Here is a 21,454-nt window from a genome sequence, read left to right as displayed (position 1 = left end):
CAACTGGAGCCGAGCAGCCGGGCGGGGAGGTCGGGCCGATAGTACTTGGTACGGATCCGACCCTGCCAGTGCGTCGGACCCGATCTCGGAGCCTGGATCCGAGCCGGATCCGGGGATCAGTGCTCCTTCGGCGCCGTCTGTGTCGGGCGCACTGTCCCGGATCCGAGTGCCGGCGCGGCTCGATCCACTCTTCGGATCGAGGGAGCCGATTGTCGGATCCTTTGGTCGAGGTCGGCTCCCCTTCGGCTTTTGATGTAGTGGAGAGGGCTCTGTTGAGGGTCTCGGACCCCGGCACTTGCCGGCTCCGTCCCGCTCCCTCTGCACTGGGCCAGGCTTCCACCATCCGGCCCCTGGGACAGCCCGTTTCTGTGCCCCAAGTTGCTCCCATGGAGCAAATTGCTGCTGCGAGGACTCCTCTGACAGCCCCAGAGGAGGCTCTCTGCATACGCAAAAGGAGGCACATTGACTCCCTGAGTCTCTCACTGAAGACACGGACTTGGAGGAAGGGAAGGCTCCCCACGGTCACCCGAGGATGTCTCCTTGGAGACATCATGGAAATGCTCCGTATTAGGGGTGGTCTGCCCCAAGTCTTCCTCGGACGAGTCCGTGTTCTTGGAGGCATTGAGCGGGCCCGTCTACCTCTTGGGTGTCCCCTGCCGACCCCCTGGTGGACCTTATTACCACCAGGGCGTGGAAGGAACCGGACACCGTGGAGCCAATTCCCAAAAGACCTGATAGGATCCTTAGCCCGCCTTCCGACAGGACCCATTGGAGTAAGGGGCCTCCTGTAGATGCCATGTTGATGGCGGCACAAAGAGGGAACTGGCTCAGGAGAGTCCCTCAGTCCACCCACCGAGCAAGGAGTCTCGGATGATGGACCGCTTGGGGAAGCGGATGTTCAGTTCGGCGACCTTCTCGGTAAGGCGCTGAACTATTTGGCACATGTTATTCGGATGCAGCGAGACCTTATTAAAGTGCGCTGCATCCCCTGAGTCCATTTCGGAGGAGGACAGAGTTCTGCACTCCACCAAAATGGCCACTCTTAGGTCAGTCACAAATACTTCTATGCGGCTACTCTCCCATGCTACGGAGGCGCCGCTAGAGCTGCGGGACAGGACTGGTCACGAGGCGTCAGGCCTGGCTCCGCCACTGCGTTTTCTGAGCCCTTCAAGGCGTCGTTTGCAACGCCCTTTTGATGGTTCTGCTCTGTTTGGCAAGACCGTTCGCGAGGCGTTGACCCAGAGCGAGAAGGACGGAAGGCGCTGTCTGCCGTCGGAATCCGCTTCTCTGCACCCCAGAGGCCCTATTCTAGGAACCAAAGGGTCAGAAGAAGATGTGGTTCGAAGTCGCAGCAGTCCCAGCCTGCTCGGACAACCAGTCCTTCCGTGGCAGAGGAGGACAGGGAGGACGCCGCCCTAGAGGCAGAGGGGCTCCCAGAAACCGGGTCCAGGAACCTTTCTCTGAGCGGCCCGCGCAGCAACCCTGAGGGTTGCCCGACTGCTCTACTCTGGAGGCAGTCGGGGGCGTTCCGGGCACCTAGCGGCATGGGAGTCCATAACATCGGACCGCTGGGTTCTCCAAATCATATCCAGGGATATCGCATTCCTTTCCTTCACCTTCCAAAGATGAAGTGCCTCCCAGGCGTACCACCCGGGCAAAGGGAGGCCGCTTTGGCAGAAATTGGCCATCTGCTAGAGAAAAGAGCCATCCAGCCCGTTCCCCAGACCAGATCGGATCAGGGTTCTACTCCAGATTCTTTTAGTGCCAAAAGGCGGGGAACTAAGACCAATCCTAGACCTCTCTCTCTTGAATCTGGCAGTCCCAAAGAAAAATTCGAATGGTCACTCTACAATCTATTCTCCCCTTCTGGGAGAAGGCCACTGGATGTGCTCGATAGATCTCAGGGGCGTACTACCACATCCTAATGGACAGGCGCTCAGGAGGTTTCTCCGCTTCGGCTGGGAGCCAGTCACTACCAGTTCGGGTCCTTCCCTTTGGTCTCACCACAGCCCCCAGGGTGTTTACCAAAGTACTAGCAGTGGTAGCGGCCCACCTGAGGCTTCAGGGGTGCAGGTCTTTCCCTACCTGGACGACTGGCTCCTTACCCCAACAAGGCATCTACTTCTCGTGAGACTCCTTTCTCCATCTTGCTCCATTTCTGGGCATCACAATAAATACAAACAAGTCCAACCTGGCCCACTCAGCTCTTAGATTTCATAGGGGCCAGACTAGACACAAGGAGTTCTGAGCCTTCCTCACTGCGGACAGAGTTCTAAATCTGCAGCTCCAGGTGCGGGCCATTCTCCATTCATGTTCTGTTCCAGCGGAGTTGGTCCTGAGGGCTCTAGGGTCCATGGCCGTCGATAGCACTTCTTCCTCTTGCCAGGCTCAATATCGCATTCTGCAGTGGGCGCTCTTAGTACAGTGGTCATACCTTGCTCTCCCATGCATCATCCCATAGCGATCAGCAAGGCTTGCAAGCGGTCCCTCTTGTGGTGGCTCCACTCCCGGATCTCCACGAGTCGCCCATTTTGTGCTTCTCCCCTCGCCACGGTGACCACGGACGCCTCCCGCCTCGGGTGGGGGCACTATGAGGCGGGCGGACAGTCCAAGGCACGTGGAGCGATTCAGAGACCTTACTGCATATCAATGTTCTAGAGATGAGAGCAGTGCTCTTAGCGTTGCTAGCACTTCAGGACTTTCTTCCCTTGGGAACAATTGCGATTCAATCGGACAATATGTCTGTTGTCTGGTACATCAACAAGCAGGGGAACAAGGTCTTACCCTCTTTGTCGAGAGGCCATGAGAGTTTGGGAATGGGCAATCTCCTGTCGCTTTCTCATAGCAACGCACATTCCGGTCGGTCCAACATCCTAGCGGACAAGCTCAGTCGCACCATTCTGACCCCTTACGAGTGGTCTCTCAATTGTCAAGTAGCGGAGCATATTCGCACGGTGGGGAACCCTTCATGCGATCTTTTGCTTCTCCCTCAAACACCAAGTGCGACAGTTTTTCGGCTCTAATACCTCCTCCCGGAGGTACCCCAAGAGACGCTCTGGTGCATGCTTGGCCACCCGGTCTTCTGTATGCCTATCCACCCTTGCCTCTGATGCTGCAAGTTCTTCAGAAAGCCTCTCGGGTGGGTTGCAGAATGATTCTCATTGCTCCATTCTGGCCTCGACAGATCTGGTTCCCCTTCCTAAGGTCTCACTCGGTGAATCCTCCTTGGATTCTAGATCCCATTCGGATCTGATATCCCATCCATCCTGCATTCCTCCTCCGAACCTGGACAACCTGAAGCTGACCGCTTGGCTGCTCCAGTTCCACTCTTGATAAGGACTCGGTATTTCTTCACGGTAAAGGCTATTTTGGTGGCGGCTCATAAACCATCCACTAGAAAGGTTTACGAAGCAAATGGAAACGTTCTCTGTGTGGGCGGAGCGGCAAGGCCTAAATCCCTTCACGGTTCCTCTCCCTGTAGTGCTTGATTTTCTAACCTCTCTCTTTAATGATGGTGCCAGCAGTTCCACAGTCAAAGTTCAACTGGCGGCAATTTCTCACTATCACATTGGTCAAGAGTCTAATCCTCTTATGTCAGCCAAATTGTGCAAAACATTTCTTAAAGGTACTTTCCTTCTTAGGGGCCCTATAAAGCAAGCAGTTCCCCCTTGGGACCTTGCTTTGGTCCTACAGGCCTTGACCGCTCCCCTTCGAGCCAGCGGCTCGGTGGATCTCAAATTCTTGTCCTACAAGACAGCCTTTTGGTAGCCATTACATCAGCCAAGAGAGTTTCTGAACTTCAAGCTTTATCAGCTAAACCTCCTTACTTGGTATTTCATCCGGACCGTGTCTCCCTCAGGACCAACCCGTCCTTCCTTCCTAAAATCGCTTCTGAAGCAAACATCAATCAATCCATTAACCTCCCTGTTTTCTTCCCTAAGTATGAAAACAAAGGTGAATATAAGCTACACTCACTAGATGTTCACAGGCAACTTAGATTTTATCTCAACAGGACAGCTGGTCATAGGCAATCCGACCAGCTGTTTATTTCCTTTGCAAAATTCAATTTGGGCAAGCCAATTTCTAAAGTTTCTCTGTCCGCTGGATTTCACAGTGCATTTTATTGGCTTATCAAGCGTCAGGAAGGCCGCACGGGGGTGTTCATGCCCATTCAACCCGGTCAGTTTCTACCTCGGCAGCCTTCAAGGCTAGGATTCCTCTAGATGATATTTGTGCAGCAGCCACGTGGGCTTCATCTCATACATTTATTTCTCACTATAAGTTGGATCTTGCATCTAGGGGTAGAGCATCCTTTGGCTCAGCGGTGCTCGAATATCCTTCCATGATGGCCGCCCAAGATTCAGGTAGCTGGGGACTCTGTCCCACAGGTTGCAGACAAATGAATATCCTACTTCAGATTTAGAAGTTATGTACTCACCATAACGTTCCATCTGAGTAGGTGTATTCATTTGTCTGCAACCATCCGCCTCCTATCCCCTGGCCTTTCAGTTTCCTGCATATTCCTTGTTACCCTTTTGAGGGTATTGTTGCTTTGGCAAACTCGATCTGAGGTCATGAGGGTAGAGCAGGGCATTATGGGTGAGGGGAGGAGCTGAGAGCTTGGATCCATAGCTGGAAAACTATGCCGGTTCGGATCCGATATCGGATCCATAACCCACAGGTTGCAGACAAATGAATACACCTACTCAGATGGAACGTTATGGTGAGTACATAACTTCTAATGTTATGTAGTGAGGAGTATGTTCCAGAACAGCTGTATTCTCTTTGAGGTATACCTGTCCCTTCAAATCATTTCATGTTTCAGAAGGTACTTGTGTTGTAAAAAGGTGTTTACATCACAAGAGGTTAACCCTGTCCGAACATTTTATGCAGCTGGCCTTCAGATGGCATGTCAAACTTAAGTCTCATTTGTCCGAGTTGGTGGTAACTGTGGTGGATGTAAAAGTTCCATGTCTCATCGAAAAAAGAAAGTTCCTCTGTGCTCTGGCCCAGTTTCTCGTAGTCATATGAAGAGGCAACTAGCCTAGTGGTACTTAACTTGTCACCCGGTCAGCAAAGCGTTAATAAGTAAAAAAAGAAAAAATTAGAAAGCTAAAAAACCCAACATGGGTGAAGTGATAGTTGGTTATATAAAGCAACTTAACAGTAGAAACGGGAAATAAATTTTATCAGCAGGAAATTGTATGTATTTTCTTGTTCATGTATTGTCTGTGATTGCTGACAACTGTTGAGTAACAGTGCTAAGACTAATTTTTTTCCACGTTCATGTTATTTTGTCATGTGGTATTATATCATTTACCAGTGTCTATAAATTTACAAAAAAAAGATATGCTTGCAGGTTTCAGGCTTTGTTTTAACTTTCAGGGCATGACTTCAGCAGAAGTGGCAGCTATTCCCCAGAGGTAGCCACGTACCAAAATCTAAAAAAGTGCAGCAGTATTAATTTGTGGCAGCTCTGTAATGAGGGTCTTCTGTGTACCATTTATTTCTGTTGTTTTGGAGGGAGTAAGAATTTTAATATTGCTGTACATAGCAGTTTAGCATTTGTAGTTGTGCATCTTGAAAATAAGTATATGGACTGAGCTAAGTCTCCTTCATTTTTTAGTCCATAACTGTGTTGGACTGTATAGGTACGATTAATGTGCCTTTGGTGTTTGGTATCTCATTTTGAGAGAGTGGCAAAACTGTGTACTGCATGTGCTTTTTTTTACTGTTCTTATCTGAGGACTTTGATGCTTAGGAGTAAGAAAGGAGACTGTTTATATTCTGAGTAGATCAGATTGTAGTGAGTTGTGTCATGAAATCCATGACTATTTTGTTGATAGCCTGTTTCCTAAAAACTGAAAGAAAATGAAGAATGGCAGCCCTGCTAAGTTCCCCCCATCTGCCATGAGGGGGTAGTCCATTGCATCCAATTACTTAATATAATTACCTTCAGAGGTTGCACCACTTTTTTTTGGGGGGGGTAGCCTTATGTGAGAAGCAGGCTTTCATAATAGCAGTTATTCTCATGACCTAGTTATGAACCATGAAAGCAGTGAAGTATGCATGTTTTTGAGGCTATAGCATGTTGCAGCACTTCCAAGTAAAAAAGGTAGCAGAAACCTAGTAATGCAGTGTACTGTAAACAGTGATGTGTAGAATGACAGGAGGAATGTATGCATCTTTTTTTTACTTTATGAAATTTGAGAGGAATGTATGCATCTTTTTCTTACTTTATGAAATTTGATGGATCATTCGGGAGAATTAACAATCTATTTTTTTTTTTTTCATTCATTATATTTGTAGGTTACAAATGATGATTTTGCTTCATTTGAACACATTCTTTGTATGGATGAGAGCAATTTAAGGTAAGATGATAAACCTGATGCCTGTTATGATGCACTTTTGTCTCAAACGTCACAATTCTCCTTACGTTTTTCATAGCTAGCAGGAATTGATTCAAGAAAAAATTGAACTCTTAGAAGTAGCAAGCTCTGTCCTCAGGTTTTGGACTTTCTTTTATTTTTGATAACATAAAGATGTTTTATAACTGGTTTCCTATACCCTTTTAGTGTTGCATTATATATTTTTTTATAGAACAAGTACTGGATTTACATGAATATTCCCATTTGTGTGTATAACTACAGTAAGATGCTGTTGGTTGTAGAGAGGATTTTCTGCATCACTTTGTAACTTGTCTTTGCTTGCTGCCACAGCATGTACAGTAAAACATGCATGTACAACGTAATACTTTTGTGTTAACTTTTTTAAAAGATTACTGGATGGTTGGGGGGGTCTTGGAACATACAAGAGAAAAGGATCCACAGGCAGGCTTGATACATAATAGGTGAACAACAGTGCATATACTAAACCGTGACAAACACAGACCTTGTAATTTCATAGTTACTACAAAAAATAAAAAAATTCCTGTCTTCCTAAAATGTTATTGATATATATGTTTGTGTGTGTGTAGATATAATCAGGCCTAAGTTTATATGATAGCTAAAATATCTTCTGTCGGTGTATGGAGTGCTAATTCTGAAATACCATTCCAGTATAGTAGGAGGAACAGTCCTGTCCTAAGGCGTACTGGCACACTGCTGTGCAACAGCCACCAGCATAATCTCGCCTGTGCAATAAGGGTAGAATTGGGTAAGAGTCTCCCAAGCAGTTTTTGCAGATGTCAACAAGTATACCCCCTCCCAAAATTCTAACATGCCTTTCCTTCATTTTTTTCAAATAAGGCCATTTGCAGGTATAAAGTTAGAAATAAGGCGAGTCACCAAAGATGTCCGAGAAACACCAGGACTAGCCCCATTGGCAGACATACATTCTTGAACACTGTTAAGGGTCATACAACTGCAGTGTGTGGTGCATCATGTGAATGAACAAAGCACTACTGAGGAAGGCACTAGAGTAAAGGATGGCAATGTAAAGAGACTCTACCTTTTGGAAGAAGGTCAACCTTTCTATATTTCTATACTCTGCCAAAACGTTTTTTTTGGAAAGGGCAAGGTTATATCCCTAACAGAGAAATAAATTCAAGACTTTTGACATCTTACTCGGAGCTGTTTAGCCCCACTTATTCATTGTAGAAATCACAAAGAAATCTAGCTTTTAGGTAGTGAATGGACACAGTCAGACATGCTCTAGTCAATTATTGTGTCTTAAACAGTCTTGGGCATCCAGAAGGATAGCAGCTCTGCCATGTTTCTTCAGTTGGCTGCAATCCAAAAATAAAAAAAAACACGGAAGTACGTTCATCTAGTTGTGCAGTATCTTGATATAATTTCACTTTTGTCCCAAAATAAAGCTGAAAGGACAGCAAAAGTTTTGTCTAAAATGGCTTTGGGATAGCCTGCTGTAAATGTTTCTTTTGAAAAAAAAAGGGAGGTAGCCCTTCAAGTGAGTCTTTAATTCTTTGTCTGTTGAGCCGTAGTAGGATTTTTATGTCACTACAGTGGGTCACTTTTTCTTTCATTCCTGTTTTTAAACTGATGAGTTCAGTCAGTTTCCTAAAGACTTGCACATTAACATTAAACATAAAAAAAAAATGGAGCTTGCTTTATTGGTAGTGTGTTTTGATCTTTGTGCTACCCTCGAGAGTTTTTCAGTCCTAACCCTTGGTTTTCTTGGTGTCCAGAAAAACTTTGCCATGGATTACCTCCAATTATTTTGTACTATCTTTGATGCATGAACCACTGATGTGACTAGAGAGTGTAATAGTTTAGTTAGTGGAAGCTTTCTTTCAGCAGGAATAGTCTTTCTTCATAGACAGCCGAAGATTTGGCCCATTTTGTATCGAGACTGTCATTATGGCCACCTAAAGCTTGATTAATTGTACTTGCACTTTTCTTAGAAGAAGAGTGGATCCACTCCCAGAATAACATTTCCTGACTGGCGTGGGGGTGGGGTACTAACTTGAGATCATCTACACAAGCCTACAGCAGGAAGAGGTTGTCACTTAGTGCCTTGTGTGGCTGGAGAATTCCAGAGGACAATACTCAAGGGCTCCATGGCTAGAACAAACAGCTGAGGAAGAAAGACACCCCTGCTTTGTGCCATTATAAAAAGGAGCACTCTCTAGAATGTTTGAACCCCCGCCAGAACAAATCTGTACACCCCCACCTCTCAATCTGTGAAAGGGTATGGCAAGGATAACTTTTAAAAAGCCTTTTCAGCATCTACTCTAATGACTATGAAAGTAAACTTTTTTTTTTCTTGCCCTGCCCTGATTGGTTATCTGTTACAGCCCCTCACCTTCTTGTACGATATGGAGTCCACCTGGTCTTGAAGATAGTTTATTAAACAGCTAACATGTCTAGCCCAAATGGCCATGTAAAGTTTATAATATAGGTTTTAAAATATATATTGGTCTGACCAGAACTGTGAATGATGTTTTGGGGATTTACCTTTTTAGCCACACAGTTACTAATGATTTTCTCCACAATTTTTAGGGATTCTGACAAATCTAATTGATTGAGGGTTAATGATGACCCTATCCCTTGGTATCATGACCTAGGAATAGCTTACTTTTTTTTGACTATTAAATCCTCCTGCAGTTTTGTTGGAGCTTCCATTAAACTGGTAATTGTTCTGTGAGATAATCTTGTACATCCTTATGACTTACTGCTTTTACCTGCTGCTCCCTAAAAAGTATATTAATCAGCTTTAGGAGTAAATGTTTACCAGAACAAAGATTTTTGTGATGTTGCGCCTCTTCACACTGACAAAATTTTAATGCTGTTCTTTCAAGATGTTTAGGGGAGAGGGCTGCCTTATTGCAGTTTTTAGCCTATTCTAAAGATATATGGAATTTAATATCCAATACTTTCTATGTCCGTTTTATGACTGCAGAAATGAAAGCCTTTATGTCAACATCATTCTGACTTCTTACCAGAGAAACACCATATTAGAAGGCCCGCAATTTCTTTGTATTCAGGTTTCTAATTGTGCCTTTTGCATATTACATAGCTATGCATGTGTGAATCTAGTATTTGAACTTCTCCCTTAGTATTTTGGGGAGGGAAGTTCCTCCATATCTTCCAAGTCAGGGCAAGCAGTAAAAATGGATAATCTCTAAAAGGCTTTTAGTCTTGAATCTGATGCTCGAATGACTGTTACATCTAGAAAGGTGGGCTGTGACAAAGGTTACCAAGGAAACTACAAACATGGAGCTCCACTCTCTATATCCTTTTATACAAAGATTCTGTCAATGTGAGATGATTACTGGTGTGTACAATGCAGTTGAGTAAAACTGGGACAAAACATTAATCCCTGGGCCACTAGATAGTGCAGTGCTGCTAGTCATGTCTTTTATTTTGCTGTTCTTGCCAGAGCAACAAGTTTAAGACCTGTTTAATACCTGCATGTGTATGGAAGTTAACCCTACCCCACCCCCCCAAAAAGGCGGCCTCTTGAAGTGACCACAACTTTCCCAAATCCCTTTTTGAAATTGCTGACTGATATTTGTGTGTATAAATCCATAGAAATTTCAGTAAGCATTGTGTCATAAATTGATCCCAGCCTGTGTATCCCTTTAGGGCCCTTAAAAGATCTGAACTCTCTGTGGCCAGATGTCTGTATTAATGTCTGAATGGTCATCCTTCTACACCAACATTCCGTTTTGTTCCCCTTCTGCATCATTTTTTTATCTATCCCAATACCCCAAGTCCATCACCAGGTCTGTCAGACAGTCTCCTATTCTAAGGCTTGGGCTGACGCAGAACCTGAGGGCGTAACTGGAGGGGGTATTCACTACTTCCTCGAGGGATTTTTTTCAAAAGTGACCAAACTCTTGGAAGCCCCCTCCCCTGTATTTGCCTGTTAAATCTGAGGATTACTCCCCTGTGCCCACGCTTCCCCGCAGGGAACACCTAGGCTAATACCCCCCTGATGGATATGCCCATTACTCCCTGTTAATAGAGCCAGGATCACCTGGGCCATAGTTAAGGCTTTATCTCTGTGTGCCATGGCCCTGTACAGCAACTTGTTGGAGGAAGATCATAACAATTTGGATCGGACCTTTTACAAAAAAAAAAAAAAAACTTTTGCAAAAAAAAAGTGCATCATGCTCAGCCTCAAGAAAGATGCGTTTCCTGAATACAGTTAATATCTGATAGACTGGTGCATAGATGTTAACGAGTTTTACAGGCTTCTAAAGGCTGTACTTTCAAGGGAGTTCCCGTATTTACTTAGCAAGACTTTATTTCTGCATAACTGTCTTCGCCTTATTAGTCAGAAAACAGAAATATGTGGAATCCCTCCAAGCTGAGCTTCTAAGAGTTAGGCAGTGCATCCTTTGTCCGGTACTATCTAATCTACCTACAGTTGGTAGGTACACACAAGAACTTGAGAAAACAAGAGCTCTTAAGAAAAGGAACCATATAAGATTCCAGCTCTTACACACTGCAGGGGCACTCTTGATAATTAAATCAATTTATCTAGTGAGCATGGTCTCCAAAACAAAAAAAAAAAAGTTAATGTATGTAATGTGGTCTGGTAGCTGGCTAGTTTTCATCATTTGCAAAAGTGAAGGCATTTGTTTCCTTGAACCTGCCCAACCCTTGTTTGCCATACAGAGTTATGGTGAAGCTTGACTGTTCAATGAACATATTGCCTTAGTGGTGTATAAGTAGTAGTGCTCTGCTATCCTTTCTCTGTCAGCCTACCAAAGCTCAGGGTCCCTCCCACTGCCTGTCTGTGGATGTGATGGAACATCACATGGCATTACAGGGACTGCCTTTCAAACCCACAGACAGGATCCTTTCAGTTTTCTTGTGCTCTGGTAAGAGAAGGATCTCGTGGAAGACAGCTACTTACTGTGGATCTCTTCAGCTGATAAGCTCCAATATGAAACCCTTTTGTATTTTATTTCCTTCCTCTGCCTTTTTTTGTCTGTGCTTAAATGTTGTATTCTACAAATTTTTATTTATTTATTTTTTTTTAGTTTGTTTGGGAAAGTATATGCACTTCGGAGGGAGGGGAGTTCCTTTACCTGCAGTATAAAATAAAAAAAAAAATTGCTGTTGTAGTTTTGTTTCTGGAGTTATAAGTATTTGAGGTGCTTAGATTTACAGCGTTTTAAAAGATGTTTTCATTTAAATTGTGATTTTGGTATTTTTTTATGTTTCGTAGTAGCAAACGACCCAGGGGTGCCTATTTACACCTAGCTAAGGTATCCCAAACGAATAGTAATGTCCTGTGTCTAACTAGGACATTGACGGCCAGGCATTTATAAGTTCTCTCTGCCTATAAATGACAAGGGTGCCAGGCCCAGTGTAAACTTCCTGTTCCTCATCCACTTCACGTGGATGGGAATCCTGTTCAGGAGGAGGGGCAATCTTTGGGACACGTATGTGTGTCTCCAGCAAATTCTGTTTGTCACAGACAAAATTCAGGTCCATAGACCTTGCATTTCTGATACTGATTGACTTACGAGTATGCAGAAGATTCATGATTGTAAAGTCTGTGGATGCCTTGTAAGCCAGGCATAGATCACCCCTCAGCAATCTGTCGGAGCCTGAGTAGAGGGAAATGGTTTTAAGGTGCTCTCCATAAAGCAGGTTTGTTATGCCTTGTATTCTTTTTGTGAGGAACATCTGAGGCCAGTCTGGTGGCTGCAAATGCCTGGTCAAGTACATACCGAAGGGAGTTTTGTACTCTGGTCTGTTAAGGGCAGAGTACAGTGGAAGAATGACCTCTTTGGATCTAGACACCATGCTCTTACTTATAAGTTGCGCAGCATAAAAGGATTTCCTCACTACTGTAGCCACATCATGGTCGAAGGTCAGTCTACTGTCCCCCTAGATCCCTGACCACTGGGTCAACTTTTAGGGTCGTATTATCAACATGGAAATTAGCCGGGATGGTTGACTTCCAAAAAGTACAATTTACACATTTCTTAGCATTGAGGTTAATACCATGGTTTTGGCACCATTTGTTAGTCGGACGGGAGTTCTTGAAGAATGCTAGTGTCTCCAGGGGACTCTATGATGACCCCCAGCTTGCAATCCCCTACAAACTTAGCCATAAACCTTCAGCATTTGCTTCCATTATAGAGAAGTAGATTGCAAAAAAGACTGGGCCCAGTACCTATTCTAAGGGACTCCACTAGTGACTGGCTGGCCTCTTGGTGGAGGTGGCCTCACCTATATTGACCTCTTGGGTCCCATCAGTGAGCCAGATGGCTATCCAGCAGGTGATAAAAGGATTTATATCTAAATTATTGAGCTGGTCTATAATGCCTGAATGTGGTATTGTATCAAAACGTCTTGGCCAGGTTGAGGTAAGCAGTGTGCACAGTCTTACCTTTATCCATTGCTTTGGTGACCCTCTCAAAAAAGTCCAGTAGATTTATAAGGCATGACCTTCCTTTAACAAAGCCAAACTGTGATATGTTCAGTGTTTGCAAGTTAACTATGTCCTTATATATCATGTCCATGATTATTCTTTCCATGGCCTTGTATATGAGGCTGGTCCTACTTAATGGACATGTAGCTACCCATATCAGTGGCTGGACCTCCTTTGTATATGGGAATGACTGTAGACATATTCCATTCCTTGGGCAAAAAAAAACAGACTGTAGGCTGCAGTTGAAAAGTGATTCAAGTGGATGAGAGTGGTCACGTTTCATGGTATTGGAAGCATTCAAGAATGTTAACTGGGCCCATCGATGCAGTGGTTTTGGCCTGGGAAAGTGCATTAATCACCTGTTCCTTAGTAATGGTAGGGGGGATTGTGGCATGTGGTATTTCCTTGGGAATATTTGGGAGGTGAGGGGAGAAATTTGAGCTGAATCTGTCAGCCAAATGGTTGGAAGTTCTGCACATTGTTCCCATTTCCCCAGAGGTTACAGTCGTGGCTGTAGAAGACTTTGTGGTTGTCCTTTGCCTAAGAAGTTATTTTTTTCTTCAAATTTAGACTGTTTAGATTGGTCGGGGGCTTTTAGTATGTATGGATTTGTTCCTCTTACACTTGGCCAGGATGTTTTTGAATTGAAACTTTTTATGGTATGCTCTGCGAGCTCAGAGTGAAACAGAAGTATGGAACTCTAACTCTGTCCACTAAGGGCAGAGTTTGTCTTCCATACTCTACTTTAGATTTCAACAGCGTGCGCACACACACATTAACTAAATAATACCCCCAAAAAAATTAAAAAAGGGGTACAGGTGATAGCAGATCGAGAGAGAGATGTCCGATGCTAGACATATGCACATGTCCACACACACACTCCTTAACTAAATACCCCCCCCCCCAAAAAAAAAAAAAGGCGGAACAGGAGTTGTCCAGTGTTACAAGGAGATAGCAGAGTGAGACCGATGTGTGAGTGAATGCATGTATAAAAGCAGAAGAGGCTCTGTGTGTGGGAGATTGAGAGAGAGAGATTGTGTGTGACGGACAGTGAGGAGTGAGAGTGAGCGATGCCTTGGCAGCAGTGAAGAGGTTTGTGCATGCCCCTCAACCTCTTACAGCAAGAAATCTGGGTAGAGCTATAAATAACTCAATGTAGATGAATGCAGTGCTTCGTAATGTAAATGTTGCCTTATTCTGCCAATCTCCTAAGTTGGTAAAGTGAATATTTTAAGTGTCCCCAATTTAGGGCCTTTGGCACTGATAGGTTTTGACTTTGCCCTTGATTCTGCTGTTTGGTTGTTCGGAACTGCTATGAAAACAAATTAAAAATTAATGGGATACACAACTGGCATCATGGATCTTAATGATTTGATTGGGGATAATTATTTGTTAGAATTTTCTGCAATTGTAAAACTGTGCATAAAATATAGGCAGAACGATAGTGACTACTGGATGGTATGTCAAATTGTGGTGTAGGTAAACCCACTGTAAATTTACTGTGAAAGTGCCCTAGGCAAACCTAGCAGCGCATCTATCCCGTCTAAAGCAGAAGTAGCCCCCATGAAAATGTATTAAATGTTTAATACTGAAATGGTCTGCGGTTCAGTGGTTTGTGTCCAGAAGGAAACTGCCCATCTGCCAACTACCCAGCTATGCTAGCAGCATAACACCCTGCATTTCAGTGTGCATTTTGTTAAAACTAGACTCAAAACTTGTCAAAAGACAAAACAGACTTTTCTTTTCTTTAAAGGTCATGCAGTGCCATAGTATTTATCATTTTTACTGTGACCTCTAGTACATAATATTAATAGATATACCACAAGTAAAGGTCCATAGCATCTGGGAAATTAGATAATGCATGGTATCTAACAAAGCTAGCATATATTCCAGCCATGACTGGCAGTAGATACATCTGTAAAAGAGCCATAATGGATTTTCCAACATGCTGTTTCAGACTTGGTGGAACTCTAGGAATATATTATAGTCTTTATGTATGTTGACCATATAGTGCTGCATTTATCTGGCATCATGTGAAGGTTCACTTCTAAAGCGCTTGATGACTTGCACATATTTTTTTATTTTGTTGTATAACCCATTGATATTGTGATTCTATCAGAGTAGTTTGTCTTTTGAGCTCGTTTTATTCTTAATACAAGGGGTACAGCTCACTGTAAACAGCTATCAGTATAGCTGAACAAAGATTTTGTAAATAGCTCCGCATATGCGGTGGTGCTTACTGGGTTTGGTGGTACTTGGAATAGTTTTAAAGGTTTTTTGGTTTCGCTAGATCCCTGGATTTAATTTTTATTTCAAGCAGTACTGCTTTATACTCAGATCTGATGAGCAAAGACATTACATTGGTGAGGAACATCATCCCCCCCCCCCCTCCACCCCATGTTTGTGAGTACAAGGTCAGAGATGTTTGTACCCTTGGTAGGAGAATGGCTGACTGTTCCAAGATGTTGTTGTTAAAGTTTAGGAATGGCTGGGCTTGTTCATTAGAAGTGGTATGGGGTTCCCAGTCTATAGAGGAGTAATAGAGATACCCCATGAATATCGTATTGGGTTGAGCGCTGAGGACACTAGTACACTGAGATAGGTAGTATGGGTTTCCTGGGGCATGAAGGGGACCTGTAGGTATGAGACCCTGTTTATGGTGAGTTGTACATGTACGAGTTCCAGTGGGTCATCCACTTCAACTAATTTGGGTGCTAGATTGGTTATGATATAGACTGAGAGTCCTCCACATTTAGTTCCATCCTGTGCAGTAACTGGTCTAAAGGTGTGAAAGGTATTATAACTTTGCATTGCTGAGGTCCTCTTTGTGACTTTAAACCATGTCTCCATTACTACACAAATGTCTCCACACTCCAGAGAGAGGAAAGCTTGCAGAGAGTGGAGTTTCTTAAGACTTCTAGCATTGTAGCACCTTCAGGTGTTCCTTCGTAAGTTCATTTAAGTCAGGAGGCTTATCAGTTTGGCGTTGCCTGAAAAAGACACAAGGGGGGGTGGAAAAGTTATTTGCCAATATTCAAAAGCCTAGCGGGGTTAAGTGCAGATTATCCCTGGCAAGGCAGCATGGTCTGTCACCCATGTCATCTCAGGCAGTCAAATATTGTACCCACTTGGATTGACACCAGGAGCTAAGCCAATCATTTTCTGTTGGTAACATGGCATAATTCTTGAAGAAGGTAATATGATGCTCATTGCTAGGCTCATACCTGACTGAGGTGCATAATCAGCAACTCGATTATGGCTTGCTTCACGTAGTGAAGGGAGGTATGTTTCAGGTCATTATCACTCACATAGACTATGACAGTGTCATAGTGATACCTGTAATTCAATAGTTAGAGTCATTTAAACATTTCTGAGAAAAATCTTTCATAAATTTATTTCTTGCCTAATTCTGTTTTATGCCTTTCTGATCATTTGATGCTGAAACTAGCCTTTGTTTATTAAAATTGAGGAACTTTTGTGCTTTGAACTGTGTTTGTTTTACTCTGTGTAGTATTCCGAAAAGTATCTCTGCAGAAGTGGACTTCAGATTGATGTTTAGAGGGAGTATAGTGAAGTTTGTCCAGTTTTTTATTGGGCTGACTGTTTAGCTAGGATTTGGTATCGATCTGCCTAGTTTTGTGATTCCGTGCCCCACTTTCATCGACCCCTTGTGCAGCTTAAAAAAAAAATAGAAATTGAGAAATGTGCTTCAGCCTATGACTTGTGAATCTGCAGTAGCCTTTGGTAGAATGTCTGACTACTCCCCTTCTTTTGCCTCCATGCATGATATGAGATGTATCATTGCTGGTTGTTGGAGAACCAAACTCTTTAGGAGAGATGGGATGTCAGGGGTGCAGAATCCATTGCCAATGTTGATGCATCCTTCCCCAGGGGTAGAGGTAGTGTAGTGTATGCAAAAAAAGGAGTGTGTCCATCACATTGCAGGGTAACAGTCTATGACCGTTTTAAGATAAGATTCCTTTGTCATTGCACAAGTACAATGAAATTTGTAGCAATCCTTCTAAGGTGCATTTACATATACTAAGCATGAATAAATAAGAGAATAGAATACAACGCCAAACAATATAATATTATGTAATGTAATACAGTAAACAACAAAGTTATTGCACTTGGGTATCTTGCACATGAAAGGAAAAAAATGAGGTGCATAGGAATGTAAATATATGCCTTATAGTGCAAATTTCACCACCAGAGATTGTGGCTTTGGCTAGACCCATTGTTCAGGCAGTTTAATTATGGCGTCCAAACCCAGGTTATGCACAGCACCAGTGTGCCTATCCCTGTTCAACCACCCAAGGATCCTGATTTTGAAGGGGATCCAGAGTCTGAGGTTTTGGAATTATCAAATTCTGATCAGTGAGTTTCATCTAAGGACAAAACCGGTTCAGAAACCCAAACTGATGTATTATTTTTCCCAAATGCTAGCTAGATTTAGGGATGTATTCATTTGGAAGCCATCACTAGCTGCAGAGTTCATGATCTTTTAGAGAATGAGGCCCTGGAGGTGATGACCTTCCTTCCATTGTAGTCTGCATAGGAGGATGTTTTTAAGAAAGCTTACAATTCTCTTCTGATAATCTGTTTAAAAAGGTGTTTAAGAAATTCAGGATGTGCTCTTCCATATGTGGCCTCCAAGCTTCCTTGTCTGCGGAGTCTGCTTTTGTCCCCAGAGACCTCTTCCAATCAAAAGACTGTCGTGTTCAAACCCAGTCCTGTCAGATAAACTAGGCAAGTAGTTAGAGTCTCATGGGAGGAAGCTGGCACAGTCCAGCACAGTGGCTTTCAAACAGTTTAATTGCCGTTGTTTTGTGTGGAATTTTGTGTTGAGGTTTATCTATAGTTTAAACAAGTTCACTGCATTGTTACATGCTGAACAAGTCTGTTAAGAAACATTGGAAACTATCTTTAAGTGTCTGAATATGCTTTGAAGAGTGCCTTAAATGCAGTGACATTAGTGGTGATGGTAATGAGATATGCTTGATTGCTCAGCTAAAACTTTTCTGATGAGATAAAAATGAGATTTTGAATGCTGCACTTCATTCTGATTGTGTGTTTGGTATAGCAGATAATCAGATTAAACAGTGGGATGACAGACATCAACTAATGAAAGGAGTAATGAAAATGTTCCCTATTCCCAAGTTTCCCCTCCAGTAAGTAGGATTAATTTTCAGTGTCCCAACAAAACCAAAACCAAGGCATCTAAAGTAAATGGCAGAATGAGAACTCTGCCAAGCCTAACGAGAGGGGTTCCTTTCCCTAAAAGGATAACCAATAACTATGCTGAAGCACAGCAACTGTCTTTCTCAAGAATCCCCTCATGTGCCCTGTATCGTAAAGGTAGCCATCAACAGAGAGGAGTGGCTGTCAGTGGGTTCTGACAAATGGGTGCTCATCATTGTTTGCAGAAGATACAGGTGACAGTTGAACATCGGCATCCGTTCAAGGGGGTTTTCCCTCACCCACCTGATCAGACTTTATTCCCTTCTATGCTCTAGCAAATGCTGGACTTTTCACCTCCTGAATTTATCTGAATCCCAAAAAAGAGCAGTCCTGGAGACTGGTGTTGGACATGTCCTTTCTGAATACTTTTGCCAAGGTCCCCAGGTTCAAGATATTCACTCTTCAGTCTGTGCTTTCTCTTTTGCCTGACCACTGTTTCATGGTGACCCTGGACTTAAAGGATTCGTATTATCATATCCCCATTGCTCATTACTTCACGAGATATGAGATTTGTTGTGCCTGGTTCACACAGTCAGTTCTCTGTATTGCCTCCTGGGCTATCCACTGCACCTTGAGTGTTTTTACCAAATGCCTCAGCAGTGGCCCACTGTCAGACTCTTAGCATTCACATGTTTACTTACTTGGACAACTTGCTGATCTGCGCAGATTCTTTATCCAGATGTTTTTAATTGCTAGAGAAGGTCTCAACTTTGCTCTCCCAACTAGGATTCAAGTACAACCTTCAGAAGTCATGCCTGACACCCTCCCACTCAACATCAGTAAAATGATTCTTTATATTAGTAGCTTCTTTCCATATAAAGAAAATTTCAATGGTATGTCCGAAATTGTTTGGACCCAGCACCTATATTCCCTGGAGTCTAGTTGCCAGTGCTGCCCTTCATTAGATGAAAGTTACATTGGTTGAGAGCACAGTTGAGTATCAACCCAGAACCCCTCCCCCTTCTTCCCACCTGTTTTTTGTGCAATCTGTCTAGATTCATCCAGTTTTGCTTGGGGAGTGGTGTCACTGAGAGTGCAAGTGAAGAGCACTTGGGGCACCAAGGACACCTGGAAGCACATCAGTAAAGGAAATGTTAGTGGTGATACACTCCTTGAAAGTCCTTCAGCACTTATGGACTCCGGGTCCTCCTGTTGTGGTTATGGGCATCACCACAGTGATGTGGCACCTCAATAGACAAGGGGGTACAAAGTCATACCCTCTGTTCCATTTGACAGTGATGAACTGGAAGCTGCTTTTATAGCATTCTGTGACTCTTCCGGCATCATACATCCCATCAGAGTAAAATGTTATGGCAGATAGACTAGGTCCTGGACAGACCTGCACAAGTGGGAGTTAAAGGCAGTGGTGTTCAGGATCTTATCCAGATGTGGGGAATGTCTCAACTAGATCTGTTCACTTCCTTTCAAAACGGATAGTAGGAGAAATTCTGTTCAGACATCTTCAAGTCATGGTTGTGGAACAGATGTGTTTCTGTTCCCATGGACAAGAATGTTCCTGTATGCGTTTCCACCTTTTCCTCCGATTCTTAACCTTCAGAAGTATATTGTGAAAGAAATGCTGAAGTCATTGAGGTGAACTCCTGTTGGCCCAGGCAGTCTTCATTCTCCCTTCTAATATTAAGGGAGGCTTGGCATAACAGTTGAGGCTTAAAAACATGGCCCAGAATGGCAGTTAACTTAGTACTTGCCCATGGTTTTGGCCAAAGGCAATTACCACATATGACCTCCATTTGGAATAACTACAATTGTCAATCTGGATGATAACAGTTTTGACTCCGTTTAAGTACTTGTTTCATGAGAATGTACAGCAAGTGTTAAGGAGGCCAGAAAATTTTATGTTTGTAAATAGATTAAGCTTTCTAAATGGTGCCTGAATGGAACCAGAGGGTCCTCACGGTTAAGGCCCTCTTGTCTTAAAATATTTATATAAGCTACTTCAGTATGGCTAATCGTAAGTATGGACTTTAGTGGGTGCATACAGTGGCTTATCATATGCATCCATTAAAGTGCATTTAGCAGCCATTTGTGCTGGTCTGCCAGTGGATCCCCTCTTTCTTTTTCTCTTGCAGTAAAGCAGTTCATGAAAAAGCTGTTGCATATGAGACCTCTCACAAGCTAATTCCTCATTCATGGGATCTCAGCTATGTCTGGAAAAATTTACCTTGTCAACTTTCAAACCAGCAGCTCAATCTAATGTGAAGTTTATAACATGGAAAACTGTTTTTCTTATTGCTCTGATATTTATAAGGTGAGTTTATGAGCTGAAAGCTCGAATGTTGTGAGAGTCTTGCCCGATTTTCCGCCAGGATAGGGTTGTGTTATACCCTAACCATGCTTTCATGCCAAAAATGATCTCGGAATTCACTCTTAGTCTGTTAATCTCACTGTGTTTTTTTTTTTACAGAATCTAAGAGTAAGGGAGAAAGACTACTTCATACCATGGATGTGCATCAGCAGCTCAAGTACTACCTAGATGGAATAAAACCCTTCAGGAAGGCTGAAAGGCTTTTTATTTCATACACTGTGCAAAGAAGGGTCAACCTGTCTCCAAGAAGACCATTGCTCATTGGTTGTCCGCTTGTATTTTTTTTTTTGTTATGCCCACCATGACAGGGTGAATCCAGGCAAGGCAAAGGCATATTCCACCAGGGCCTTTTCCTCTTCAGTGTTGTACTGGAAAGGAGTGGACTCAAAGTTTTATAGAAGCAGTAACTTGATCCTCTGTTCATACCTTCATGAAGCACTACAAGCTAGATGCCTTTTCTAAATCCAGAGCAGGCTTCACTAGGAACATTTCCAGGGACTCCTGGACCCTTACCTTTCCTGCCAGGCTGGATGAGCTTTGGGAATCTACCCTTATGCCAGAAGGGCAGTGTGTTTGTTGAACATAGTACAGTTGCACAAGTCCTACTTACCTATAACAGTAAATGCTCATAGATCACACTACCTTACTAGCAGCACCCACCATCCCCCTTTATTTTGGGTTTACATAGTTTGGTGTTGGAGTTGCCATGTGTGTTGGTTTGGAACAGTAGGTGTTTGCAGAGCTTGCTTTTTCATCTTCTCTTTTTCTGTAACCTAGAACAATGAAAGAGTCCTGTTTGTGGGTCTGGAAGGCAGATTGGTTCATCACACTCAGACCGGCAGTGGGAGTGACTCGTTTTGGTAGGATGCCAGAGGGAGGGTAGCAGAGCACTACTACCTGAATGCCAGAAAGGCAGTATGTTCTACGAACATCTGCTGTTACTGGTCAGTAAGACTTACACGACTATACTTGTCAGCCTTATTTTACTTATGTAGCTCTGGTTCCGATTTAACATTAAATCTCCATTATTTC

General features: G+C 43.4%; 1 protein-coding gene across 2 annotated transcripts in view; it reads left to right on the top strand.

Moving 5' to 3' along the window:
- ACP1 (acid phosphatase 1) overlaps positions 1-21,454 on the top strand; it is a 350,036-nt gene that overhangs the window by 103,092 nt on the left and 225,490 nt on the right. For both annotated transcript variants that reach the window (XM_044073601.1, XM_044073597.1), the window contains exon 4: positions 6,310-6,371. In XM_044073601.1, coding sequence (XP_043929536.1) covers positions 6,310-6,371 — 62 coding nt within the window. The remainder of the gene's footprint in view (positions 1-6,309; positions 6,372-21,454) is intronic.

Source organism: Protopterus annectens, chromosome 1.part1, assembly GCF_019279795.1.
Source record: "Protopterus annectens isolate FY-2018-M chromosome 1.part1, PAN1.0, whole genome shotgun sequence".
NCBI lineage: Eukaryota > Metazoa > Chordata > Ceratodontiformes > Protopteridae > Protopterus > Protopterus annectens.
This window is presented reverse-complemented; position numbering and strand designations above follow the sequence as displayed.